Source organism: Plasmodium falciparum, assembly GCF_000002765.6.
Source record: "Plasmodium falciparum 3D7 genome assembly, chromosome: 10".
In the NCBI taxonomy this organism is placed as follows: Eukaryota; Apicomplexa; class Aconoidasida; order Haemosporida; family Plasmodiidae; genus Plasmodium; species Plasmodium falciparum.
In genome coordinates, this window is record NC_037281.1 from 872,486 (window position 1) to 895,000 (window position 22,515).

The 22,515-nt window shown below is 19.1% G+C and overlaps 1 protein-coding gene across 1 annotated transcript; it reads right to left on the reverse strand.

Annotated features, from left to right (window-relative positions):
- Positions 1-722: 722 nt before the first annotated feature.
- PF3D7_1021700 (conserved Plasmodium membrane protein, unknown function) lies at positions 723-22,384 on the reverse strand (the record flags this gene model as incomplete). Its single annotated transcript, XM_001347459.2, has 5 exons — positions 723-981; positions 1,112-1,547; positions 1,717-14,541; positions 14,942-22,025; positions 22,184-22,384. 5 exons carry the CDS (start codon positions 22,382-22,384, stop codon positions 723-725), a joined length of 20,805 nt encoding a protein of 6,934 aa, XP_001347495.2.
- Positions 22,385-22,515: the final 131 nt, after the last annotated feature.

Below are 22,515 nucleotides of genomic sequence, written 5' to 3' on the forward strand. Positions count from 1 at the left end.
TTCTTATATATATATATATACATACATATATGTATGTATGTGTAGATGTAATTAAAAGGTCTATTAATTTTGGTTGTCAAACTTTTGTATATATATATATATATATATATATATAATATATATATATAATTAAGAACAATAAAATAATGAGGAATCATAAAAGAATAAAAAAAAAAAAAAAAAAAATTAAATTTCATATATATTAAACACAATCAAGGAATTATAAGGAGAATTCAAAAGAAACTTGGAACTATTAAAAAAAAAAAATATAATAAAACGTAAAAGTATAAAATCACACGATAATAAATATGGTTATATATATATATATATATTAAAAAAAAAAAAAAAAAAAAAACAATAATTAAAATAATAATATATATATATATATAAATGAAGGTAACACATAATATAATTAGCTTTAAAAAAATAATGTAGATACATGTAATGTATATATATATATAATTAAAAAAAAAAAAGATAAGTGTTAAAAAAATTATATACTAATATATAAAAAATTGTTAATTAGGAATACACATAAAATTAATACTTTTAATTATATATATATATATATATACATATATATATTTTTTTTATTTTATTTTAATTTTTCTTTCTTTCTTTCATTCTTTTTTTTTTTTTTTTTTTTAATATAACAATATATATATATTTTTTTTTTTCTTTTTAAATAATAAATATGAATTAAAATAAATAAAATGGTTACTTTAATTATTATTCATAATCCTACACAAACATTCAAATATATTTAAAGTTGATTGAAAATCTTCAAAGTTTAATTTAAAAATAATACTGTTGGGTGTTGTCTTTTCCTTTTTATTTTTATGTTTTAGTTGTATATTTTTATGGACTGCATTTTCTTTATCTTTTTCGTCCATTTGTTTTTTTTTATTGTCATTTGATTTTTTCTTTTTTAACTTTAACAATTTCCATGGGCATAGACAAAAGTACAAAAATATGAAAATGCTAAAAAAAAAAATTAAAAAATAAAAAATAAATAAAAAGAAAAAGAAAAAGAAAAAGAATATATATACATACATATATTATATATATATATTATATATATTTATTTATATATTTATATATTTATTATTACCTTTTAAAGAAACAAATAATTGCTGAAAAAAAAGTTCTTCTTTTTTTTACATTTATATCTGCTTTATATATATCTGCACCTTTATTATTTAAATGTTTTTCCTTATTATTTTTGGTTTCATTATTATTATTTTTACATAAAGGTAAATAAATATTATTGAAGCTTTTTTGTATTTTTGACAAGCACTTAAAAAATTTTTTGGGGTTATAATAAATATTCTCCATAACATTCATATTATTTTTGATTGTTATTTTTATGGAAATAATATAATCATAGTTTTTATTATTTATATGTATAATTTCGTTTCTTTTGGTTAAAGCTAATTCTTGATTTAAAAAACATATAACATTTTTATCCTCTGATATATCATTCGATACGTTAGTTTTGTTATATAAAGATGAAGTAAAGCTATTATTTTCTTCTCCTGTCACATGTTCTAAAAATATTAAAAAAATAAAAATTATGCAATGTGTATGAAATATTATATAAAGTTATATGAAATACATGTTTACAGAGTGGGTAGAAAAAAATTAGACCCATAAAAAAAACACATACATATATATAAATATATAAATATAAATATATATATATATATATATAATTACCCATATTAAGAGTATAATTCGATGGGGTATTTTTGGATCTACTTTTTTTGGCTGTCTTACTACCCTTTTTCTTATAGTAACTATTTATTGCGAAACTATTATTTATAGTATGTATAATAATGTCAATTTTTTTCATATCGTTTTTTCTAAATAAGAATACAATTTTATTTTCTTGTATATAAAAGAAGAGCTCTTTGGTATATACAAAATAATTTCTTTTTTTAGGTGCTTTAATATCCAAGAAATCTTGATGAGATAAGAAATATTTGAAGGGTTCTTTTAATAGTACATATTTACTTATAACTTGATTAATTTTAATATAACTTATAATATTCATATGATTAAAACTGTTTTTATTGAGAAAATCTAGATAATTTTTATTTCTTTGGTAATATACTAATTTAATACATGCTGTAAGTATTTTTTGAAAAATATTATTCATTGTTAATAAACATAAAAGTAAGAAAACTATATGTCCAAATAATAATATATTGATGATATTAAATATATTTAAAAAGAAATTAATAAAGAAAGAAAATTTTCTTTTATTTTTTAAATTGATTTTTAATTTCTTCATAAAAATTTTATCTTCTCCCGATAAATCTTTTTTTTTCTTCTTCATTTTATATAACATATTATAATATAAGAAATTCACTATATTCATATATATACTAATATAATAATAAAATAATTTGGTAATATTAAATTTATTATATTCCTCTATATTATTAAATACCACTACTTTTTTTCTTTCATATTTTTTATTAAATATTAAAAACACATTATCTGCATTATTTATATTTACCTTTTCTACTAAATTTATTAAAGATTGTAATATTAGTGTAATAGAAAATAATAAGGATAATATTAATTGTATAAATAATACATATATACCAATACATATTCTCTTAGTTTTTGAAAAAATATAAATAATATTTAATCCTATTTTTTTAAAAAATCTGAACATTTTAGTACAACCACTTCTTTTATTATTTCTTTTATTTTTTTTATTTTTATTATTATTATTATTATTATTATTATTTTTTAGCATTTTATTTTTTTTCTTGTTTTTTTTGTTTGGATTCATATCTAATATTTCCGCATCATTTTTGTATCTATTATTATTACTACCGGTTGAAAGCCTTTTCTTTTTCCTTTTTTTTTTTTCTTCATCATATGATATTTTAAAATGTGGTGGATATTTGGATGTATCTTTTGTAGTATTTTTTCCTTCCGCATAAGAATTTAGATCTACATCTACATCTATATACATGTCATCATCCATATATATATGTCCCTTTTGTGGTTCTTCAAAATTTTTGATATATTGTAATTTCTTTTTCTTTTTTTTAGAAACTTGATCTAATATGATAACATTTTTTTTATTATTAAAAAGGAATGAATTCATAGAAGAGTTATTATCATCAATTACTAGTTTATGTAAATCTTTATTTTTAATACTTTTTGTGTACATATAATTTAAGTTCCCCGAACTTTCATGTTTTATGTTATTATATGAATCATTAAAATAATTGTCATCATCCGAATTATTATTATTATTATTTGTATGTTGTTTTTTAAAAAAGTTCCAGCTGAAATTCCTTTTAACAAAAGATTCTTCTTCACTTAATAAATTATTTTGATAAGAAGAATTATAATCATTTAGTAGATGCATAATATATTTATCATCATTGGTTAAGGAATCATCTTTCTCATCTAAAAATGAGCTTTCCCTGGATTGATCTATTAAATTTAGGAAATTATGTTTGTCTTCTTTTTTGGTTGTATAATTAATTTGTTGTATATTATTTTTTCTTTCTTTATTATTTTTTCTTAATTTCGGGTTATTATTATATATACGATTCAATTTGTATTTATCATAACCTTGTTCATAATAATGATAATTAAGAGTACTACGACGATACATGTAATTATTATTATAATAATAATCGTTATAATAAATATAATTATTATTATAATGACTACCATACATACTATTAATATTGTTATTATCATTATTTTTGTTGTTTTTTCTGTTGTTTTTTCTGTTGTTTTTTTTGTTGTTTTTTCTGTTGTTTTTTTTGTTGTTTTTTCTGTTGTATTTTGTTGTGTAATCGTTAATGTCCTTGTCATCATCATATCTGTTTTTTTTGGATAGTGTGTCTTCATTAATTATATAGAAGAATTCATTAAATGCATTTTTAACATGCGCTATTAAAGATGTAGGGCTTCCAATAATATTAAAAGAAATTAATAAGTTTGATAGGTTAACTATAGTTTGGTTATAATAAAAATTTTGTAGGAAATTTATTAACAAATTATAATTTGTAAAGATATGTATATTGGATAAACTTTTTAAATATATATTACAATTAGAAATATCTCCTAATTTATTATAAGCACTTATATGTTCTTTATAAAATAAATCATTAACATGATTTGTTAATTCTTTTTTATATTCTGATTGGAAATTTAATAAAATATTTATTTTATCTATACTTATATATTGTAAATATACATATTTATTATTAATATCATTTTTTTCGATAAGAGTTGTTTTTTTTTTTATTTGAACAGAAGACTTTTTATTGTTAATTATATTATTATAATAATTCATATTACTCTTTTTTATATTATAATATTCTCCTTCTACATTATATATATTATTATGTAATGTTAAAGTTAAATCATTTTTTTGTTGTTCTTCATGTATAATAAATGATTCCATATTTTTCATTCGACTTAAAATATTATTATCAATAATATGATCACCAGTTATATCTTGTATTTTTTGTTTTCTATTTTCATCTACATTTATAAAAAAGCTATCATTTTTTTCGATCATACGGTTTTTTTGTATATCACATCTTTTATTATTATCTGGATCATTTAATATATTCATAGATGAATAATAATAATAATAATAATCTTTTAAAGGTCTCTCCATTTCTTGTTTGGTTTTTTTTTTTTGTAATACATTTTCCTTGTTTTTTTTTTTTTTTTCTTCTTCTTCTTCTTCTTCTTCTTCTTCTTCTTCTTCTTCTTCTTTTTTTTTTTTTTTTTGTTGTTGTTGTTGTTCTTTCATCATATTTATTTCCCTCATGTGCACCTTTTCATAATTATCCGTGTTGAATCCATTTTGGACTCCTTGACCCTGTTCATTTTTTTTGGTATGAAAATTATAAAACGTTTTATAAAAATAGAACAATATAGTTATAGAATTAATATCTGCATTAATAACAATAGGTTTTAAACTTAATAAGAAATATTTAAAAAATAATGTTTCACATTTCCTTACATATTGAAAATTACATATAAGAAATTCATTGTTTACAAAAAGGTTCTTTTTCTTTTTCTCTACTTTCTCTTTTTTTTTTTTTTTGGCTTTTTTATTATCATAAATATTTTTTTCAGTTTTTTTTTTTTTTTTCTTATAATTGTTTTTATATTTATATCCCTTCTTTTTATTTGTATAACTTGTTCTGGATGAACCTGATGAGTACATTTCTTTTTCATTATCATTAATATGGTCCTTATTATTAATATGGTCCTTATTATTAATATGGTCCTTATCATTAATATGGTCATTATCATTAATATGGTCATTATCATTAATATGGTCATTATTTTTAATATTGTCATTATTTTTAATATTGTCATTATTTTTGTCAATATTAACATCAGAATATTCCTTTTTATTTTCATTTCTTCTTTTTTTTTGTAAAAATAAATTCCTTTTAATTTTTAATTCATTCATTAACATACGTAAGTGATTATTTTTTATGTTGCTATCATTATTTGTATATAATACAGCACATGCACTTAAATATTTATATACAGCATAACATAAAATATTATTTATTTTTATGTCTACATTATAATAATCTATATATTCCATATATTCCTTTGTAACTAATAATTCATTGATTTCAAAAGATATAACATAATCACAGGTGTGCTCAAATAAACTAATTTTTATTCCACGTAACATTACATTTAAATTTGTTATAAATTTTATGGGTATTTTTCTATTTTCTTCAAATACACTTTTTTTATCTAATCTATAATTATTATTATGAAGAATATTATTATAAGTATTTGTTTTTAAATCATAATTCATATTTTCATTATTATTATTTTCATTATTATTTATATAATTATCATTTATAATTTTATATTCTTTCCTTATACTAGTGCTATCATCTTTGTCCGATAAATAATTTCTTATAAGAACATTAAATTCATCACTTTTATTACTTTTTAAAAACATTGGATATATTCTACTAAGTCCTTTAAATTTCTTTTGATTTTTTTTAATTTTTGTAAATATAAAATCACTAAGTTTTCTTTTAATTTTCTTCTTAGGTTTTTTTAAATTATTTTTAGCTTTCATTTCTTTATTATATATTAAATTATATTCTCTATATTTCTTCTTATCATCTTTATTATCATAATATCTATTAAGAAACATGTGTTTCTTATTATTATTAGAAATATAATTCTCATTATTTGAAGAACTGCTTAAAAATGAATCATTATATGTACTAGAGTCTTCAAAACTATTTTCTTTATATTCATCAATTTTATCATTTTCATTTACACTTTTTCTAAACTTAACAGTAAAAAGATCGTTATATCCTTTGGATTTTGTCATGCCTAAACTAGTTTTCCTTTTCTCATTATCAAAAGAATTGTTATCATGAGAAGAAAGTTCGATATTTTTCTTGTTTTCATTATGTTCTATATAATAATCACTTGTTTCTGTCTCTTCATTATTTTTATTCACATATAAATTTTTTTTATTACTTTTTTTTCTTTTCTTTTTTTTTCGAAATGTATAATTGTCATTAAAAAATTTATTAATATGTTTTTTAGAATTCAAGCTTTTATATTTTGATGTAGATTTTTTTTTATCATCTTTTTTTATAGATACATTATTTAATTTAATATTTTTTTTACTAAAACTACTATTATTATTACTTGTTGCATTTTTATTTTTCACATTTTCTTCTTCTTTAATAATATTATTATACTTAATTGAATTTATATTACCATTATTTTCGTTATGATATTCATTGTGATATTCATTGTGATATTCATTGTGATATTCATTATGATATTCATTATACGATTCATTATACGATTCATTGTAAGATTCATTGTGTACAATTTTTTCTACCTTGAATAATTTTTCTGCCTGTTGGCTTTTTCCTTTTTGTTTTTTCCTTTCCTTTTCAACATCTTTATGGATTGATGAATCCATACTTTTTAATAGGAAAAAGGAACTTAAATGAAAATATTTATTATTTTTTTTTTTTTTGATTTGTTTTCTTTTTTTTTTTAAATATGCAATATTAAAACGTTTTTTACTAAGTAATGGTAATTTCTTATTAAATTTTTCATTTTTATATTTTACTAAATAGTTATCATTAGTTTGTTTGTTTTTTTGTAACATATGATTGGTTTGATTGGTTTGATTCATTTGATTCATTTGATTTTTTTTTTGTTTTTTATTTTTTTTTTTATTTTTACTTTTATTCTTTTCCTTTCTCATTTGTGATGATTTGATTAAACTATTATATAAACTTATTTTATGTAATTTCTTTTTGATTTTCTTTTTTTTCTTTTCTCTAAATCTATTAAAACCTTTACTTGCGGAAAAAAATGGAGCTAGAGATTTTTTGTGTTCATATTTTTCATTACAATCTAATAATTCGATATTCATTTCTTCTAAACAAAAAACTCGTTTCCCATTTTCAATTTTGGTTAACACAATAATTCTTCTATTATTATTTAATATAATATTATTATGTTCTTTTACTATATTTAAATTACATGAAAATACATACACATCATTTTTTTGAATAATTAAAAAGCATTTTATAACTTTAGGTTTACAAACATCAGTCCATCCGAATATTTCTTTATCAAAAGGTTTCAACAAATTTACTATTTTTTTATTTGTTTTTCTTTGATAAAATATTAAATAATAGTTTGTTTTATTATATATAATAGTATCTGGGTTATTTTCTATAGATATATTTATTTCGATATTTGTATTACTATTTAATGCTATATTAATTTCTGTAATAATACTTTCTTCTTTATATAAAAACATATGTTTTGTGTTTATTCGTTCTTTATTATCACTCGTTTTATTCAATTCACATAAAAGATTATTATTATTATTATTGCTGTTATTATTTTTATTTTCTATATTATGCACATTTTCTTCTCCTTCTAGTTGCTTTATACTTTTAATAGGGATAATCACCGTATTATTATTTATATCATCTGCTGTATTTATATCATTTTTATTTTTTTTAAAATGAATACAAGAATCATCATCATTAAAATCTATAACATAATTTTCACAAAACGAATCATGTCTTAGATTCATACCATTCTGTTGATAATTATTATGAGAATCCTCCTTTGTATTTACACAATTGCCTTTTATATTTACACAATTATCTTTTATATTTACACAATTATCTTTTATATTTACACAATTATCTTTTATATCTACCCAATTATCTTTTATATTTACATAATCGCCTTTTATATTTATACAATCGCCTTTTATATTTATACAATCGCCTTTTATATTTACATAGTCGCTTTTTATATGTTCAGTATCATTATTATCGACTGTCAAAACCGTTTCATTAAATATGTTTTCTTTATTTTCCCTTTCATTAATACTATGTTTATTATTTTTATTAAATAATGTTAAATCATCTATAAGTATAGTTTCATTATGCGAACTTTTTTTCTCATCGTCAGCAGGTATATTATCTGTATAGTCGTGTTGTATATATATCATTTCAGTGGTTTGTTCATTTTTATAAGAATTAATAATGTTCTTATCATTAATATGATCAGAGTTTATATTAAGAAAGTTATTTTTCTTATGTCGATCTTTTTTTTTTTTTTGCATTTCTTTTTCATATGAATCTTTCAAATTTGAAAATACAATAATAGTTTCCTTTTCACGATGTTCTTCTAGTTCTTCTATTTCTCTTTTTATTTCTTCTTCAATTTCTTTTTCTTGTTGTTTTATTTCCTTTTGAATAATATCATCCTCATATGTAGGTTGATCGTCGGTTGCGTCTTTTTCATTATTGTACGTAACATCAATTTTATGTACTGTCTTGTGAAAAATTTTGTAATTACCTACCTTTTCGATTTCTATAGGACTAGTATAAAATAAATTATAGAATTCTTGATTTTTATGTACATTATTATTTATGTTTTCTTCTTTATCATTTATTATAGATATATTTTGAGATTTCATAATTTTTTTTTTTAAATAATTATTGAATAAGTTTGTGATTTCATTTTGTGTATGTGTAAATTCATAGCTACCTCTTCTTCTATAAAAATTCTTATCATTTTTACATTCCATAATATTTGTATAAGAAAAAGTTAGGAAGCATTTATTTGTGTTAATAGGATGATAATAAAAAGATTCATATGGTTTTATTGAAATAATATTAGGTCTGTTGTTACTACTATTACTATTACTATTACTATTATTACTACTCGTAGTATTATTATTATTATTATTGTTTTCCTTTTGATTATATTTCTTGTCGTTATATTTTTTATGTTTATTATATTTTATATGCTTTTTATTAAATTCACATATTTTTGTCATACCTTTTTCCGTATATTTCTTATCAGAAATTTCACAAGTATCCATAATTTTTGTTTCATCATTTTCGTGCTCATACGTTAAATCTGATCGTTTATTGATTGTAATTTTGTTTAAATTTTCATTTTTTTCTTTTTTTTCATTTTTTTCATTTTTTTCTTTTTGATTATAATTACGTTTTATATTAGTAAGATCATTACTACTAGGTATATATAATTTTTCCATATTTTCATCATTTGAATGATTATTTTGATTTTGTAAATTTTCTAAAGAAAATGAATACGTCATATATTTTTTTTCCTTTTTTTTAATAATTTTGAAATCTTTATTAACTTCTTGCACATATAAAGTTCGATTGGTATTATTAATAATTGTATATCTATTATTAATAGTAATTGTTTTTGTATTATAGATATTACCATTTAATGTAATATTCATAGATAAGAAAATATTTTCTTTTTTATTTTTACTTGTTAAGATGATTTTTTTATTTAAACATACTTGATTTATTTTTATTTTTTTAGAAAGGAATATTTGATTATTATATACTATTTGTAATATAACTTTACTATTATCAACATCACCAAAAAACATTATTGATTTTTTTTTAATTTTTTGTAAATTTCCATTGGATTTAATTATTAAATCGTTATCTAGATTATTTTGAAAAAAGAAAGATGGATAAATTAATAATTGCAAAACATTACTGTCTATTACATGTTTAAAATTATTTTCATTATAATATGTATTATTTGAATGATCTGTTTTCTTTCGAAATGTAATATTAAGATAAAAAAACTTAGGTACTTCTTTACATAATTTATCATAATCTTTTGATTCTAGATATTTATATTTCCTTTTATTTTTTGATTTTCTTTTAAATAAAGAATTTAATTTATATTTTCTTTTCTTATATATTATATTTTTATTTTCATCATTAATATATTCTATATACATTTTTATTTGATGAATTTTATCTGGTGTATTAGCATATTTATATAATTGAATTTTTTTAGAAAAAAAATTAAATATATAATTATCATTATTTAATACATAAAATAATTTAATATATTTCGGTATCGTATCTAAATATTTTATTGATTTAGGTGATATCTCTTCTCGTTTAATTCTTTTAATCTTTTTAGGTATACTGTTTATATAATATTTCTGACAATAACCAATTTTCATTTCTTCATGCATAAAGTTATGGATTTCAAATATATAATCAATATATATACCAAACGAATATATTTTATTCACATCTATATTCTTTTGTTCACATATAATTGTATTACTATAACTACTTTGTTTCTTTGCAGTAAATATAAATTTCCTTCTTTTCTTTTTTATAATATTATTATTATTATAATGGATAATATGATGCTTCTTCTTATCATTATTATTATCATTATTATTATCATCATCGTTCATATTATTATTATCATCATCATCATCGTTCATATTATTATTATCATCATCATCATCGTTCATATTATTATTATCATCATCATCATCGTTCATATTATTATTATTATTTTGTTTTTTATTTTTTACATCAAGCACATATATATTTTTTTCACAATTATCCTTATTATTATAGTTATATTCTATTTCTTCCTTTTTATCATATTCATATGCATAATCATTATTCAGGATATGTTTAGATACACTATTTTTAATCATATCATGTTTTATTAGTATGTTGCTTAATGTAGATTTCCTCTTACTATGATTAAATAGAAGACTGTTGATGTGTCTTTCATTTCGATTTATACATTTAAGTGAAATATCGAGATTAGTAGGTATGCTATAATAAAAATCATCCTTTTTATTGTTACTTTCATTATTATCATAAATATGATATTTATTATTATCATAAATACTATATTTATTATTATCATAAATATTATATTTATTATTATCATCATTATTTAAGTCACTTGTGTAATGGTCATTCCTGTGGTTGTTTTCAAAATAATACTTATCTCTTTTATCATAATAATCATGAAATTTATTTAACACCACAATACTACTACTATTATCATGTTTTTCTTGTTCTTCCTTTATATCATTTTTTTCTTCTTTATAATTTTTCATATATATATCACCAATTTGCTTTTTCTTCATATTATTATTATTATTGTTATTATTATTGTTGTTGTTATTATTATTGTTGTTATTATCATTGTTGTTATTATTATTGTTGATGTTATTTTTATTATTATTATTATTATACGTTTTAGCTTCTTCCATTTCCTTTTTCTTCTCCCTTAAATATCTACTATACTTATCATAACATATAATTTTTAAAGTTTTTAATTTTAATGTTTGTGCATATAAATTATATTTTAAAAAATCAAAGGAATGTCTACAGATAATTTCTTTTATACTTGAATTATTTAAAACTTTTTTGGCTCCATTTTTTATTAAAAAATTAAACATTTCAAAATAACATTTATTATTATTTTCATTTTTATGAATATAGAAATCATAAAATTCTTTTTTAATAATATAAATATAATTAATATTTTTCATATTCTTACTATTACTTTTTTCATTTACATATTTTTCTAATCTTTTTAATATTCTATTAGTTCTTATTTTATTAATTTCTCTTAAAGCATTCAAATTAAGAGATTCTATTATTTTTTCATTGTTCATAAAATTTCTTTTATCTCCTTTATTCGATATTATATTACAAAGGTTCATTTCGCTACTTCTGGAGTTAACATAACAGCTAGCACGTGTTAAGTTATTGTATGACAATTTTTTTAAAGAATTAATCGAAGAATAATCATAAGTAATTCTTTTCTTATAACTTAATATTTTATCTTCATTATTATTTCTGCAAGATGTTTCGTTGTTACTATTATCCACGTGGGTATAATTTAACATATCATTGGCTTCATTCTGCTTAGATATTTCTTCCTCTTCACCATTATGAATATTCATATTATAATTTAACGAATTAAATCGTTTTATGAAATTATTTTTTTTTATATCTGCACTGAAGCTTCCTTTTAAATCACATACCATTGAGACAGGTGTTACATAAGAATTCTTAGAATTCATTGGATACTTGTCAGGGTAATTATTTTCTTCGATTTCATTTTTTTTCTTTAAATAATCATATAAAATAATAATAGGTATAAAAGAAATAAGAGGTAAAAAATACCTTTCATTGGAATTAATAATAGTTATATTTGCACCTTTGTCATTATTATTATGGTAATTATTATGGTAATTATTATGGTAATTATTATTATAATTATCATTTTTGAAAAAGTTTATATTTACTGGTGAATCGCTTTCCACATTATTAATATTATGGACACTATCACAATCCTTATTTTCATTATTATTTTTATCATTATTTTTATCATTATTTTTATCATTATTTTCATTATTATCGACCATGTTATCCTCATTTTTATTGTTGTTGTTTATATTATTGTTAGTGTTACTATTTGTGGACTGTTCATTAAATAACATAAAATAATAAAGTACAGGGTGAAACAATAAAACAAAATCACTATTTGTTGAATTATTAATAAATAGATTTGATGAGAAATATATTGAGACTATTCCCTTTTCATCAATATTTGTTTGTATATATAATTTAATAAATGTTTTAAATACTTTATTTTTTAATGAATATTCATTATATATATCATAATTTATATCATACTTTTTAATAGTAATTTTTTTTTTTTCATTAAATTTTTTTAATTCATATATTATAGGTAAAAATCTAATATCACATGTATTTTTATTTCTTTCTATATCTATTATTTCAAATATATAATTAAATATTTTTATAATAACTACGACTTCACACACTTCTCCATTTTCATCATTTAATAATGCCCCATGCTCATTATTTTGTAATTCATAAAATAAATATTTATTTTTATTCTTATTATTTAAACTATTGTTTTGTATTTTATTTCGTAATGATTGTTTAAATCTTACATTTATTGATAAACCTGTATAATTAAATATTTTAGATGTTATATGTGTAACTAATGATTTTCCTTTTGTATTTTTAATTAAAATATTATTTTCATAACATTCATGATGATAATTATGATTATGATGATGATAAATACTTCGTTTTCTTCTTTTATTTTTTGTAATATCCAAATTATTATAATATGATGAACTGAAATAATAAAAATTTTTATTTAATATTGGCTCAAGGAAATTTATTAATATATTTTTACTTTTATTTGTATATAAAATATTAATATAAGATGTTTCTAATGTTAAATTTAATATATTCAATTTATTTCTATTATTTTCAAAAGTTAAATATATTTCCATCTTTTCTAATAACGTATCATATAATATTTTATAACTATCATATATATCTATATTTAAATAAAAATTCAAAAAATTATATATACTTATTATATCCTTTTGTAAAAAGAATTTTAAATTAAACAAACTAACTACTATCAATGGTACATTTCGATTAATATTACCATCATAACAATTTAAACGTATATCATCAAGAAAATATTCAAATAATATATCACTACTTTGGTTGTATAAATAATATAACATATCTCTAATCATATTACTATCATTACCTGTATCATCGTTTTTACTACAATTATTTATAAAATAACAAAATGTATTATAAAATATAAGTACATTTTTTAATATATCTTTTGAAAAATTTAAAATTATAGGATCACAATGGAAACTAATAATCTTTTTTGGATATGATCCTGTTTTAGTATGGTAACCATGATAATTATACATATTATTATCATACATAATTATATTATTATCATTATTATTGTTGTTAATATTATTATTTTTATTCTTGTTCTTTTCTGAATACATCTGCTCTTTAGATATAACCGTGCAATATGTATTTAATGATGTATATTTAGGTTCATAATATGGAATCTCCATATTATTACAACTACTACTATTATCATCTTCATTTTCTATAATTTCATAATTATAATTTCTTCTCATATTTATTTGAAATCTTAAATCGTTAATGATACTTTCATTATTCTTATCCTTCCTATTAAACGTTATTACACATATATTGCTTTTCTTGTTTTTTTTATGTTTGTAAATGTTAATACTTGGAATGACAAGAGCGCTTCCCAAATTTCGCACGTTTATCGACTTTACATTTTCATCGTTTTCTAAGATAAAGGTAGGAAAATAAACAAAAAAAAAAGGGATAAATTAAAAGTATAATCACAGCATAAAAAGGTAGCGCAATATAATACAATATAATGTACACATATATATATAAACATATATATATAAAAAAATATATATATAAACATATATATAAAAAAATATATATAAAAAAATATATATATAAACATATATATATAAACATATATATATAAACATATATATATAAAAAAATATATATATAAACATATATATAAAAAAATATATATAAAAAAATATATATATAAACATATATATATAAACATATATATATAAAAATATATACATTTTTATATTTATACATTTTTACACCTTTATGTACATACATATGTATAACCCGTTTTAACATTTTTTATGTGTTACCGTTCATAGATTTGTAGGAACATGAGAAATGTAACTCTAATACAGGTAATAAGGATACATAAGAGGTTCCCTTTAAACTATTATAATACTTATATTGTGATATTGAATAATTATATATTGGTACATAAATTTTATTATTTTGTAAGAAAAGAATATAATTACATTTTGATACATTTATATTACTTTCTTCATCATCTGTACTATTATTATTTGAATATGCAAAATCTGACAATTGTTTAATTTTTTCATATTTTCTATATAATTTATTAATCCATTTAAATAAATATATAAAATATAAATAATCTACAATAAATTCACTATTAATCATATGAAATTCAATACTACTAATATTTTCATTTTCTTTTTTTTTCATATCAATATATTCTTCTTCTTGATTATCTATATCATTTTCTTCATCTTCATCATCTTCAGCTTCATAAAATTCGTCATCATTTCTATATTTCTCAATATCTACATATTTTTCATATTTCATATTATGATAAGCTGATGAGCATAATGAATTATTCATATTATTAACATGTGATGAATGCATATCATCTTTATTATAACCTTTTATATTATTTACCTCTCCAGTTAATATATAATTATTTCTTCTCCTTTTATTTGAATCATTATATTCTTTTGCATTATAGTAATGAGAAATTTTTTTATTTCTTTGTATAACAAAGTTCTTTTCATTTATAGGAATACAAGTAGTAGTATTCATATTTATATGATCATTATTATTATTATTATTATGATATATAATATTTGTTTTTCCATCTATGTTTTTTTCATGTTGTAACGATTCTTTATTATAATCAATATCATCAATTTGTTCTATACAACTTTTATAAGGTATATAATTTTCCGTAATAATACTTTTTTTCTCAACTCTATTTACAACATTATCATTTTCTTTATTGTTTTGATTATTTTGTTCATCCCAAATATGTTCTATATCATTTGTTTTTTTTGTATTACTATTTATTATATCTTCAAATTGTTCTTTACTTTTACTTCTTTTGATTTGTTTGTTCGTTATTTTAACATGATGATTTTCTCCTTCATTATTTGTACAATCATTTAACAATGTCATAATGTTTTCTTTATTGAATTTTATTTCATCTTTTTTGGAGATGTGTGTTCTTTCGCTTGGGCTGCTACTACATCGTATATTACTATTATTAGCATGACGTTTATAACTTTGATGGGTTCTATAACTTTGATGAGTACTATAACTTCTATGACTACCTCTAATATTTTCATTCATATGATTATCTTTCCTTTGTTCCTTCTTGTGACTACTTTTGATTTCCCCACTTTTATTACTAACATTACTTGGAGAACTTGTGGCATCCTTTCGTTTATTAGAATCCTGAGGTACATTAAAATTAAAATAGTCATTATTCAAATTATTATAATAATTTTTATGAACAAAATCAAGACTATTATTAATTTTCACGTTGGATCCATCAATAGATTTATTTCCTGATGTATTATTTAGTTGTTCAAAATTATTTGTATTAAAATATCTAAATTCAGTAGTTTCTTCTATTTCCATTTTATTATTATTATTATTATTGTTGTTTAGAAAATAATTTTTTTCTTTTGAATTATTATTTTCTATATAATGATTATGATTTGGGTTTAGATGTATGGAAGATAAGCATGAAATATTATTCTTTGATGAATATTTTAAAAGAAAGGTACCGTTTTGAATTAATTTAAAAACACTATTATAAAAATAAATTCCATTAACATTTGAACTCTTTCTTTTATCACTTAATTTTGATCCTTTTTTACTTATTTTATGTGTAGAAAATTTTTTATGTTGTATATATGAAAAGAAACTATTATAACTATCTTCATGAGATAAACAATTTAATATATTAATTTTTTTTAAATTAAATAAAAAGTTTGTAATATTATTATCACTAAATAAATACATTAGGACATCTGATAAATGTATCGATATCATTCTTTTACTTTTTTTATAATTATTAAAATGTATTTTACTTTTATTTATAAAACATATTATTTCTTTTTTTTCTCCATGGAAATATTGTACATGGTTATAATTTGATGTATCATCTTTCAACATATTATTATGATGGTAATGATGATGATGATTATTATTATTATGTGAATATTCTTCTTCTTTTTTATTATTATTTTCATTAATATACATCTTATATTTATTTATATCTTCTTTTACATAATCTAATGTATCTTTTCTACACATTTCAACATTTTTTTTATCATTTCCTTTTATTTCCTTTTTATCTTCCTCCGTGTATTTATTTTTATTTGCATTTTCTTCTTCACAATGAGTAATATTAAAGGATGTTTTTATTAAATCATTTTTGTTCTGTTCTTCACAAAAATTATTATTATGTTCAATAGTTGTTTTATTATGATTATCATTTGAACTTTCATTTGTTAAGTTATTTGAATTGGGTACATTACTTGGTATCTCTTTTTCTGTAACATTTTCATTACATTCGATTTGACCATCCACCATATTGTTTTTATTATTATTGTTATTATTATTATTGTTTTTATTATTATTGTTATTATTATTATTATTATTGTTTTTATTATTATTATCTGTGTGGTCGTTATTCTCCTCCTCATTATTATCATCAATTTTGATATCATGTTCATTTTGTTCATAATATATTGTTCCTTTATTCTGCTCATCTTTATCATGAACATCCTTCTGTTCATTGAACCAGTGATCATTCTTATTATGAACAGCATTATCTAATAAAATTTGTAAAGTTTTATAACTACGTACATCTATTGTATTTAAATTTAAATAGTTGGATTCATCTTTGCTTTCAAACTTTTCAAAAATATGATCAACATAATCTTTATAATGATAATAAAAGAAAATAAGTTTGAATATAATTTTATCATCAAGTGTAAAATTTAGATAGTTTTTATAATTATTAGTATGAAAAAAGGTTATTTTCTTATCACTCGAATTTTTAAAATTATATGTAATTTCATCAATATATATTTTTAATGGTTTTAATATATATTTCTTATTTATTTTATTTTTATGAGATAATATATTTTGTATCTTTTCATTATTTTTATTTTTAAGAATAAAAAGAGAAAGTTCAAAATTTGTTCTTTTCTGATAAATTGTAGTAATTATATTATCTTCTTTTTCCGTTATACAATTTTGTATATACATATGATCTTTATATAAATTTAAATCTTCATTTAAATAATCATCCTTATTTGAATTACTATAAGAATTTGTATTTTCGCTATGAAAACTGTGTTTATCATTATATTCATCATATTTGTTGTTGTTCAGAATAATGTTTGTTTTTTTATTATTATAATGGCTGTTATTGTGGATAATCGCATGATTATTAATATGGATATTGTTATGACTATAAATATGATCATAATAATTATTATTTATATTGTGTACATTATTTACATTGTGTATATTATTTACATTGTGTATATTATTTACATTGTGTATATTATTTACATTGTGTATATTATTTACATTGTGTATATTATTTACATTGTGTACATTATTTATATTGTGTATATTATTTATAGTATTATTATTGCTTGTGTTATTTTGGTTTGCCCTTTTTTCTATTTTTCTAATTGTTTTAATATCTTCTAAATTATTCATTTTTAAAAACTCCTGATAATACTTTCTACATTGCATTGACACCTTATTATCAATACTTGTATTATCATTATTTATAAAAGAGTTATTATTATTATTATTATTAATCATAGAATTATATTCCGAATTTTTAAAAAGCTCACTATGAGTACCTATACTACAATTATCATTCGAATGTATAGAATTATCACGTTTTATATGCTCTGTCCTATTACTTTCTTTATTTTCATTTTCTTTTTCTTCATTTTTATTAATTATTACATCGTCATTCGTACTTAAATTTAAATTTATATTTATATTTAGATTATTTTTTTCTTTATTTCTTCTTTTCGTTGGGTCCTCATTTGTAAAGCCCACACTACTTGTATTACTACAACTTTGACTATTCTGATATGAAGAGTTTTCTTTCATTTGTTCAGTATATTGATCAACTAATTTGTTATCCATATTTTGTTGCATATCATTATGGTCTGTTATCATAGTTAGTTTCTTCAAATCACAATGTAAATACATTTTTGTAAAGAAGAAAGAATTTACAAGTCCCTTTTTCATTTTAAATAATAAATTATATTTTTTATTAATTATTATATTAAAATAAATATTATGCATAAAATGTATATTCATATCCTCAAAATTTTTATCTGATGCCATATATAATTCTTTACAATATTTTTTTCCTAGAAGATAATAATAAAATAAAATTTTATAAGATTTCAATTTTTTTTCTAAATCGACTGGTTTATAATCACAGTTCATATTTAAAATATTATAAATTTCTTTAACACTTAATGTTATAAGAATATTTTTATTAAATTTTATAAATGTTTTAGCTTGTGTAGTTTCATATTTAGTAAATGTTAATAATGATATTGCATATTCTTCTTTATTATTAATATTATTATCATAATTATTATTTTCATTATTATTAATATTGTCATTCTTTATATTTGTTATATTTTTCTTTTCTTTTGAATATTCATTATGTCTATTATTTATTTCCACTAAATTTCTAGACTCAACATATTTACTACATTTCTTTCCATTTTCCACATTTTTTTCATTATTCTTATATATATTATTATAATTATCATTTTTCATATTATCTGTAATATTATTCATATTACCTGGAACATTTTTTATAGATGAAACGCTTTTAAAAGAAGTCATCGCATCATTACATAAGTGTGTATTGAATATATAAGTTTTACTTTTTCTTTTATTTACTTTCATATTCTCTTTTTTCTTATCTTCTTTTTTATTATGTTCATTAACATTAAATAATTCAAACAAAGGATATTTTTTATCTTTATGTATAAAGAAAACACTAATATCTTTTAACAATAAGGAATATGCAAAATCAGCATTAATATAAGATTTAACATTAAAATTAAAATCATCCGTATTAATTTGTATGATTTTATTTATTTTATCCCCACTACATAAACAAAAATTTAATTTTTTAATTAAAATGTTAAATGAACAATTTACTGAAATTTTTTTATTATATACAAAAAAAGGTTTATTCCATGTTGATACGTTTGACAAATGAGACGACGCGGATTGTGATTTTGTCACCTTATTATTATTATTATCATGTTCATTGTGATGATTATGTTCATTGTGACGATTATGTTCATTTTTATAATTATATTCATTGTTATGATTACTATTCAGAAGTGTTGATAAATCTTCGCCTGTTCCTCTTATACTTTTTTTCCTTTTATTATTGTCTAAAGAATATTCTTCGACATGTTTTTTTATATTTGAAATAATTTGAAAGCTATGTGTATATTCAAATTTATCTATAAAATCTTTATCAAATTTTTCTTTTTTCTTTTTTTTTATTAATTCTCTTTTATAAATTAATATATCATTAATTTCTGGGATATTTAACCATTCTTCTATACACAAACCATTAACAAGACAACTATATATAAAATAATAATTTACAATATCTAAGATATAATAGAATTGTTTGAATGATAATATTAAATCTATTTTATCTACATTCAATTCAAAGGTCATATATTCATTTTCTTTTAAATTTATATTTTCTTCTAACATATGAAATTTTTCAATATACGATTGATTTTTATTATTAATCCTACAATATAAACAATTATCAAGATCTTCACTAATATTTTTTTTACAATTACAATCAATGCAATCTTCACTTTTTTTTTCATCTTTCTCTTGTACGGTTCTTTCTTCGTTATGTTTATTAAATGTATTATTTAAAAGGTTGTTATCACCAGTATTATTTTGTCCGACACCACCATTACGATGATTATAATTACGTTTATGTTTAAGATTGTGATTATCATTATGATTATTATTATGATTATCATTATGATTATCATTATGACTATTATTATGATTATCATTATGACTATTATTATGATTATCATTATGACTATTATTATGATTATCATTATGACTATTATTTTCATGGTTATTTTTTTCATTATCATCATCAATCTTGGGGTGTCCCACATTTATACTGTCAAGATCAGGGGGAATATTTTTATTCATTTCATTAGTACCCTTAAGAGAGTTCTCAGGTACATGATCTGAATTATACGTACAATTTGTATTTTGATCTTTCTGGAAAATATTTTTATTATTTTTCATACATTTACAATTAATTTCACTATAGAGCTGTTTATTTCTTTGTTGAATTTTTTCTTTCTTTATGAATATATTTTGAAATATCGATTTATCTTTTTTCACTTCTTTACATTGAAAAAGATATTTATCACAATGTGTACATGTAATATTAAAATAGCTATTTTTTTTAAAAAGAAATTTTGAATTATGATAATAATAATCAGTACTATTACTAACATACATACTTGTACTTAAAACAATGGATGGTATTTCTGAAATTATATATTTTTTTTTATGTAAATTATTACAAATATATTTAATTTTATTATATATATCTTCTTCATTAATATTTCTTTTATTTTTCTTTTTCTTTTCTTCTTTTTTTATAATTTTATTAATTGCATATTTCGCTTTTTCATCATTCATATAAAAAATAGCATCCACAAAAGAAAAATCTTTTATTATTTTATTTGTACAATTATGAGTTTTAACACTACTTATTTTTTTTACAAACAATCCAATAACATTAGTAGTCTTTTCAGAACTTTCTAATATAATTTCTACATTTTCAATATCAATAGACATATTATTATATAATTCATAAAATAAATAATTTAAGCCTTTATTAATTTTCTGATTCACATCATTACTATTATAATTATAATCTTCAAGTTTTAAATTATTCTTTTTCCCTCCTTTTATTCCATTTATTTCTTCTTCTATGTTATATTCGCTGAAATGTTTTTCCTTCAAAACTATTACAACGTCGCTTACTTTTAAAGAAGCTTTTTGAAACAAATACAAGAGTGGTATCTAAAAAAAAAAAAAAAAAAAAAAAAAAAAAATATATATATATGTAAATATATATATATATATATATATTTACTTTTATTTATAAAAAATCAAATTATGTGATCCTCATAATTTTGCATCTTTCATATGAATAACTCGTTAGTTATAGTCATGCTTACTTGTAAGTCCAAGGAACGAATATAACCATATTTGATAGTATAAGGTAAATATATAAAATCACAAAAAAATTTTTTTATTTTTACATTTTGCAAATGAACTTTTCCTCGTATTAATGATGTTTGTAATTGTTTTTCTTCAATGTTTTCAAAAAAGGATGACAATAAAAAATTTACAATACTTTTGTATAATGCCTTTATCATTATTTACAACTTTTTTTTTTTTATTTTATTTTATTTTTATTTTTTTTTTTTTTTTACACATTTAATTGTCACATATATAAACATATATAAATATTTTATTCTGAAATTTAAACGTTAAAACAAAGAAGAAA